General features: G+C 34.6%; 1 protein-coding gene across 1 annotated transcript in view; it reads right to left on the bottom strand.

The window, feature by feature from the left end:
• Window positions 1-1,555: 1,555 nt before the first annotated feature.
• The window catches only part of SEC62 (SEC62 homolog, preprotein translocation factor), a 28,631-nt gene continuing 20,950 nt past the window's right edge, over window positions 1,556-9,236 (bottom strand). The window contains exons 7-8 of the mRNA XM_054483762.2: window positions 7,852-7,971; window positions 1,556-3,144 (exon numbers count right to left, since the gene is read on the bottom strand). Of these exons, the coding sequence (XP_054339737.1) occupies window positions 2,675-3,144; window positions 7,852-7,971 (590 nt within the window). The 3' untranslated portion in view covers window positions 1,556-2,674. The remainder of the gene's footprint in view (window positions 3,145-7,851; window positions 7,972-9,236) is intronic.

The raw sequence follows: 9,236 nt of genomic DNA, 5'->3' as shown, positions 1-9,236 counted from the left end.
GTGTTCGCAGTGACTTTATAGAACATAACTACCTTGAATAATGAGAATCAACCATACTTGCTGTTTTCCAGTTCCTAATAAAGATTAAAAAAAAAATTTAATTTACAAAAGACACAAGATGATTTTTCTTGTCAGTAGCTAATTGATCCTCATGATGTAAAACTAGAAAGAGGGGGGAAACACCAAAATTCATCACCACTGCATAATTTCAATATGATATATTAAAATTTATTACTTCCTGAATAGTATTCAACTAAATCTATATTATTTCAATTAAAGTTATCTAGGCCATATGGTTTGAAAATTTAAAAATCCAGTAAGAGGGAAAAGGAAAAATACCTTATTTAATACACTGACTTTAAGAACAATCACATATGCATTATTCTTACTATCTGAACTTAGCCTCTGGTAAATTCAATCCTGCTTAGTTAGGCCAACTGATACCCTCTACAATAAGCCCTACATGATCAAAAAGCTTCATGCTTTCTCCTTACAGCAGCATAGCAAATCTGAAGTTCTTAAAAAAAAAAAATCACCATTCTATTAACAATTATAAACAATTTTCCATGCTCTGGTACAAGAATATTTAATGTTAGCCAAGAAAGATAGCCATCTATTCCACTGAGGATTGTAATAGAGGCAGCCTTTTGATTTTTATATTTGTTTAAAGTACACAACTTGAATAGTAAAATAGAAACTGAGCTGAAATTTCTAATTCACTTTCTAATCATAGTAAGAATGATATTTCCCCCCAGGGATCACCAAATATTTATAAAAATTTGTACTAACATTCTGTAAGAATCCACACACATCAGTAAGAAGCTGACTTTCCTGTTGGCCATGCTCCAAATGTCTTTAAGACTAGACAATTACATATATTATAAAAAATTTCAGGATAAATACTGAGTGCCTGGGTATTATCACAGTAATAGTAAAGGTTAATGAAATAATTTTTATTTCTGAAAAACACCATGTTTATACCCCAAAATAGGTATCAATGTTACTGGTGATAAAGAAACTCAGAAGTGATCATTATATATATGCTTACTGTGGAAATGAAGTAGTAGAGCTCTGCAAATGGGAGAGGAAAATACCTAGGCACTTCATCAATGAACATTTGCTAAAAAGAAACTCTTAAAGTGATTGCAGCCTTGACATAGTTGCATTAACATCAAATAGCCACATTTACGTCCACTTACAGGGACTACTATAAAGAAGCAATCAAGCCAAGTTTAATAAAATGTGTTGATACAGAAAACGTATTTTTCACAATTAGAAAAATTTAACATCTTTAACTCAAACACTTAGATGAGAAACAGCCTAAAGCAAAGACTGACATACACTACCTATTTCAACCACAAAGCAAGATGCTCTCACTGTGACTGAAGAAAAATCATTTAATATTCATTATTAGTTTATAAAAGTACAACTCCAAGGAATGATTATGCTCATAAGTAAACAAGAGTTTTCAAAGACTTGTAACTAAGATGTATAAGACGTAAAGTCAAACTGCAAAATTAGTTCAAAGCAATTAGAGTCCAATAGTTCTCTTACGTTTTCTTTTATTATCTTTATTTTAAATTTGATATTTTAGAATAGGAAATTATCTTTCACAGCAATGTCTCCTGGTCTGATAATACAGTATCTCATTTCTGAATGTAAAGATTTAAAATAAATCAAAATGAACATTAAGGCGTACAAAGCTACTTTAAGTCTGCTCTTATTTAATAAAGATCAGTTTTTGCTCATATTCAAAATACATGGAATGTTGGCACAAAACTGAAGCTGCTGTAGAAAGATCACAGATGTTCTGTGGGTTACTCAAACTTCCATTTCTCTAAAAACATACCCTTACATGGTCTTAATTTTATGAATTTAAGTGTTGAGAAATATCTAAATAATAAGTAACAATTAAAATAAAATGTTTTATTTGTAAATTATGTACAGAATACACTTTACGTTACGACAATGAAATGGGGAGGGAGGAGGGAGAGCCATCACCTTCCAACAAATGCTGTTCACTTTCTCTGTTGGAGATGACCATCTTTCTCTGAGTCAGACGTACAAATCAGTGTGGATTTCCTACATTGGAAAAAGAATTTAGCTAAACCAGAAGTGTTGCTGCATTGTTACTAGTTGGCTTGTTTCCACAAAATAGTTTTGAACTCTGCTAACTCAGAATTGTAAAACAAATCTCCTGGTATAATTTTATAATGAAAAATAAAAGAACTATCAAGAACAATGAGTTTACACATCTTAAAGAAACTGTGAAATGGCTACATAACTATGCATAATGTGAAATGCTGGAGTTTCTTTGTTCCTTTTAAAGTTATTTTTGATTAGTCTAACAGTAAAAAGCCATAAAACTATCAAAATTGCCATTAATGTAAATTTAATTGTGGAAAGTACATCTTTGATAACTGTCAAAATGAATGAGACCTACTTACTGTAAAATTATCAAATGGATAAAACACATTAATGGCTTTAAACTGTACCAATAATAGTGCCAATATTCTATAAAATGAAGGACTGAATATAACTGCTTGAATGTCAAATACATTTCAGTAAATAGATTTAAAGAATGCTACAAATGCCATGTGTTCAATATGGTAATCAGCCAACATAGAAAATCCAACCTCTTGTACTTATTCATTCAGTCCCAAAATTAGTCAGATTATGATTTTTCATGTGAAGATTTAGGTGTTTCTCCATCATTTTCCTCTTCCTCCTCCTCTTCACAATCCCCGTCTGTTTGCTGTTCCAGTTCCTCTTTTGTTATCATTTCAAAATCATTTCCATTTCCACTACTGTGCTGGGATCGATCATCTTCCCTCCTGTCACTGTCCGTGTCTGAATGCCGTTCTCCCCCCAAGCCTTCTGTTCCATGATTTCCTGGTCCTACTTTCCCCTCCTCATCTTCCTTTTTCTCACTGTCTGACTTTTCCTCACTGTCGGACTTCTGTTGCTTTTTGGTTTCAGACTTCTCATCTTTCTTTAAGTCTGCTTTTGGTCCTTTGTATTCATGTGTGTACAGAGGCCTGAAGGAGTCAATGAAGCCCACATCAGCAGTCAGATTTGGCAAGAACCAAAAGTGGTGCCTTCCTCCAGTTATGAGCCAAATGATGAGAAATAGAATGCATCGAGCTGTGGGGAGAAAAATTTCTCTAATTGAGTAATTCAAACACTGCCTCAGAAGGGAGTATTTGTTAATGAAAAGCTGGGAAAACAGTTTTATTATCTGCACATTTCATACACCTTAAATATTAATATTTAAATCCTGACTAGTGCTGGCCGTGGTGGCTAAACCTCTAATCCCAGCTACTTGGGAGGATCACTTGAGCCCAGGAGCTCGAGGCTGCAGTGAGCTATAATTACAACACTGCACGCTTGAAAACAAAAAATTCCTGACTAGTTTAGCAGCTATCACAGTATTCTAGGGGCACAGAATGTTGCTCTGAACTTGAGGTCACAATGCAATAATGTCACTCTGAAAAAAATTACTTCTTTTTTCCATCTGGGTGTACACTTACATGGATATACACTTCTGATTTATGCACTTTGTGATATTATGCTTCAATACACATAGCAATCAGTTGGGAATTTAAGTATTCATAAGATCATGGTGTAGGAAAAGAATAAAATAAAGAGATGAAAGGTGTTTAGGAAGGAAGCCTTTAAGAAGGAAAAGCAGGGCTGCATCATACTTCCCAAGGCCCTAGGCACTTTTGCCTATGTAAGGCACTTACTCCACAAAAACTATTAAATATTATATTTTCTATATATTTATGACTGTATTTTCTGTACAGTTGTATAAACACGAATAAAATACTGTATAGGTTTGCTATTACATACATGTATATACATTACTACTTCTGATTTAAAAGAAATAAAAATGAAAATATTTCTGTGGACCCCTATATGTGTTGGTCCAAGGTACATGTTTACTATGCCTAAAGGATAAATTAGCCCTGGATAAGGAACCCCAGTATTAGAAAGCTTCCATCTTTTAATCCTTGTTGTTTTATTTATTTATTGAGGACAAGGTCTTGCTCTGTCACCCAGGCTGGAGTGCAGTGGCACAGTCATGACTCGCTGCAGGCTCAACCTCCTGCGCTCAAGCAATCCTCCCACCTCAGCCTCCAAGTAGCAGGTACGTGCCACCACGGTCCGCTAATTCTTGTATTTTTTGTAGAGATGGGGTCTTGCCATGTTGCCCAGTCTGGTCTTGAACTCCTGGGCTCAAACTCCCAAGGTGCAGGGATTACAGGTATGTATCTATCATTTATTTATCTAATCTCTCTCTCTCATCTATCTATCCTCCCTCTCTACCTATCTACCTACTTCGATAGACAGGTTCTTGCTATGTTGTCCAGACCAGTCTTAAACTCCTGGCTTTATGTGATCCTCTCACCTCAGCCTCCCGAGTAGTTGGGATTGCAGTTGTGAGTCACTGAACCTGACCTTTTTGTTTTATTAATTAGGTAAATTATGTAATTTTTGCTTATTTAAAGACCAATCCTCTCAATATTAGGAAACATACAATGTTAATGAAAGCAAGATCACTTAAACACATAAGGTTTACTCTTTTATTTTATAACATTGTATTATGACAAAACTGTAGAAAAATGGAATTTGAATTTTAAAATTTGTAGTAATGAGTTATCACAAACCCCAATATTTAGTTTTCTCTGAATTTACCAATTATGTAGAGCTGAGTGATTTTTTTCCTGTTTTTTAAAAGGTCATGATGATTATGTGAATGTTACAGACTAATCAATTATGACAGGAGTTTTGGTTTTTGTTTTCTTTAGACAATTCTGTCACTGTTTTCATATAAAACCTGAAATAAGCTAATCTATGTGTCTTCCATTATTTTGCTTTGTATAAATGGAAGAAAATCGTTACAGCTGTCTTGACTTTTAAAAACAGCAATTTTTATTTTCACAAGAATATAAATATTCTGAAAGACTCCTGAACACATTAGAATCTTTCGTGGTATAAATGGAAAAGGTAAATATGCTTAAAATTATGATTTAAGAATAAATTCCACTGATAAACAGAGATAATGAATTTAAGGAGGCTGTACATTTTTTTCTCCAATTATGATGCAATGATAGGTTTTACAGGATTGTAAGACAGATGACTCATAATATGAAATCTTGTATCAAACCAAAGAAAAAGCAATATAGAAATGGCACTAACCTAATTTCTTATCACATATAAATGGTATGGCAGAATGTTCTTGTTTTATAGTTTTTCGCTATGTGGCACTAGATTACTGAGAGTGAAAAGGGAAGAATTATGGGGAAGCTGTGACATGTACTATAATAACATTCCTATACTAAAAGTGACAGATTTTAGAAAACTACCAAAGGTTTTATTTTAAATGGCATTATTAATAATGCATATTCAAAGAAACATCAGATAAAATTGTGACCAATACTTAATATTTCAAGACCCTGACTCTTAAAAAAAAAAAATTAGCTAGGCATGGCAACATGCTCCTATAGTCCCAGCTACTCAGGAGGCTAAGGTGGGAGGGGCTGCTTGAGCCCAGGAGTTTGAGGGTACAGTGAGCTATGATTCTGCCATGGTACTTTACCCTGGGCAACAAAGCAAGACCCTGTCTCCAAAAAATGAATATATATAAAAAAAATTTCATATAAATATATGACATATCATATAATATATAAATATATATGACATATATAAGATATATATTATATAATATATATGATATATCATGATATAGATATGATATATAATAGATATATATCTATTATATATCATATATCATAAATATATATTCATATATAATATACATGATATATACATATATGTATATATTATATGCGATATATACTATATATAAAGACTTCAAAGAATAATATAAAAGAAATATCTAATTACTTGAAAGTATATTTGGAATTGCATTTTCTAAGAGAATCAACATAAAATGTTGGGTTTGTTTCCTGGTATAATTCAGAAGACTATTTGGTTCATAATGCATATTTAAATCCACAGCATATTTACAACGAAAATTTATTTAAAGAGACTACTGAAGAAACAATATTTTAAACAGCAAAACTACGTAATAACCATAAACTATTGTGAACACTTGTTTAATTTAAAAATAAGCAAGTAGAATAATTCTATTCAGTGGAGCTAAACCTTTGCTAAAAATTTCCAAGGAGTTTCTAAATTTCAGGAATTTGAAAGGCAAAAAGCACCAATTTTATTATGTCTAATGTCAGATCAAAGTTTATGACTTTTCCTTCTTGATGCAGGTATTACACTGACACTAAATTCAAACAGGCTTAGATATTATTTCTTGGCCTACAAATGTGCCCGTGTTCCATGCAAAACCAGCAGGGGATTTTTCTGCTGCTAGAGGTTACTAAGCCAGAGGAAGGAGGCTGGGCGTGGCGGTTCACGCCTGTAATCCCAACACTTCGGGAGGCCAAGGCGGGCAGATCACCTGAGGTCAGGAGTTCGAGACTAGCCTGGCCAACATGGTGAAACCCCATCTCTACTAAAAATACAAAAATTAGCCGGGTGTGGTGGTATCTCAGCTCACTGCAATCTCTGCCTCCCAGGTTCAAGCCATTCTCCTGCCTTAGCCTCCGAAGTAGCTGGGATTACAGGCGCACGCCACGAAACCCAGCTAATTTTTGTATTTTTAGTACAGATGGGGTTTCACCATGTTGGCCAGGATGGCCTCGATCTCCTGACCTTGTCATCCACCCACCTCGGCCTCCCAAATTGATAGAGTTACAGGTGTGAGCCACTGTGCCCGGCCCTATATTGCTTTTTAACTATGAAACATGGCTGGGTGTGGTGACAATCTTATAATCCCAGCACTTTGGGGGGCCAATGCTGGAGGATCACTTGAAGTCAGGAGTTTCAGACCAGCCTGGGCAGAGTGATACCCTATCTCCCCCACAAAAAGCCAGGCATGATGACATGCACCAGTAGTACTCCTAGCTACTTTGGAGGCTGAGGCAGGATTGCTTAAGCCCAGGAATTCAAGGCTGCAGTGAGCTATTATCTCACCACTGCACTTCAGCTTGGGTGACAGAGCAAGACCCTGCCTCTAAACAAACTATGAAAGACCCCAATCATCCAGAAATGTGGAAAATTCATTTACTTATGTTTTCCTATTTGATTTTTAAAACATTAACTCCTTATTGCATCTAGTATTTTGGTACCTGGGTGAAAATTACTGATTTTTCCCAAAATGGCAAATCAATTGTTTAGAATCATTTATTAAATATATGCATAGATTATTTAGATGTTGCATTTGTTCTAAGTCAAAATTAAAAAATGTTTTACTGAAAGTATTATGTCTAATAAATGATCTACCATAGCAAAAATATTAAACGCCTTTGCCGTAACTAATTTTTAAAGCACATCTATTTGCAGATTAAGATATAATAACGTATGGTATATTTCAAAATAACTAAGTAAATTTCAAATGTCTCACAATAAATGATAGGCAAGAAAGGTGATGGATATGCTAATTATGTTAATTAGCTTGATTTAAACATTCCACATTGTACACATACACCAAAACATCACATTGTACCCCATAAATGTATACAATTATGATCTGTCAATAAAAAATAATCTTAATAATTAAAAAAAATTTTTTAAAGATGTATTAAATCCTTTTTCTGCAGACAGAACAAATCTTATCAAGCCTGAGTTTTGAGATTTGACTCAGAAAGTAGGACCACATACTTCTTGATTTACCTCCATTAATTTTTCTTAAGCTTTACTGAAGCTCCAAATTACAGTCCAACTGCTCAATACCAACCTTCTTGACGTCAATTTTATAATAACAATACTTACCAACAGCAAGGAGAAGAATACTGGCTACAAAACAGCCTGCACCCACACTGAGGTAATAAACACCTACTCTCATTTCTGCTGGCCAAAGGGGGAAGAGGGTGGCCGCTATTACTGCAATCACTGGAACAATAAATGACAAAGTTAAATTTTAGAATAAAAACTTAAATGGTATGGCTCCACTAACAGAAACATATCCCTGGGGGAAAAACTGAGAAACATAAACACAGTGAAATATAAAATTGCCATTTTTATAGGTAAAAAATGGTCAATTATGAGCAATTTCATATTGTTCAACCTAACATTTTATACTATTCTTAAACTAGTTTTTATTAGTGTAAATTACATATAATTAGGAAAAAAAGGCTATGTAGAAATTCAAAACTGTTGCCTCCTTATCAACTGCCCCCTTTTTCAAGCTATATCTACTTTATTTAAAAAATATTAAGATATCTGCCTACTAAGTAAGGGAGCTAAAAGAAACAACAGAACAAACCCTACAAAAAATGATTTCCAAGACCCCTTTCTGGAGATTCTTCTTCTGGGGTGGAGCTCTGACATCCACAGACTGAAAGATTCCCCAGGTGATTCTGCTACAGATGTTTTTTTTGGTGCTTAGGGAAACTGTTTACAGGTGTCTCCAGTTTTTTTTGCAAGTAAAGTGGGGACACAAGAAAGAATTATAAGAAATTAGAAGCCTGGTTATTAGGTCTTTCGAGTAAGACCAGGATTAAAATTCTAGCTCCATCACTTATAAGCTACGTAACCCTGGGCAAGTTACTTAACTCTTTTGAGGCTAAGTTACCTTATATTTAATAAGTCTCTTCCTATTCTTCAAAGGTTGTTGTGAGGATGAAATGATATATTGTACGCAGAATATCTAGCAAAGTGACTAGTACTCTTATTATAAAAGAGTTATTTTGCTTTTTGTTTTCTGAAACAGAGTCTTACTCTGTCACCCAGGCTGGAGTGCAGTGGCATGATCTGGGCTCACCACAGCCTCGACCTCCTGAGCTTAGGTGATCCTCCCACCTCAGCCTTCTAAGTAGTTGGGACTACAGGTGTGAACCACCACACCTGGCTAATTTTTTGTAGAAACAAGGTTTCGCCATGTTGCCTAGGCTGGTTTTGAACTCTTCGATTCAAGCCATCTCCCTGCCTTGGCCTCCTAAAGTGTTAGGATTACCGGTGTGAGCCACTGAGCCCAGCCTAAGAGTTATTTTGAATGAGATCCTATGATACCATATTGACCAAGCTTATTTTAACTGCTACCTATTTTTTTTTTTCTGTTTTTTCAATCATTCTTTCCCCATAAAACCTTCTGGAATATACACTGTTAAAAAGCAAATCAAAAACAAATCAAACCCCCAGCACTTTGGGACAACAAG

The sequence above is a fragment of the Pongo pygmaeus genome, chromosome 2, assembly GCF_028885625.2.
Source record: "Pongo pygmaeus isolate AG05252 chromosome 2, NHGRI_mPonPyg2-v2.0_pri, whole genome shotgun sequence".
NCBI lineage: Eukaryota > Metazoa > Chordata > Mammalia > Primates > Hominidae > Pongo > Pongo pygmaeus.
Note: the sequence above shows the minus strand (reverse complement) of the source record. Positions and strands in the feature narration are given on the sequence as shown.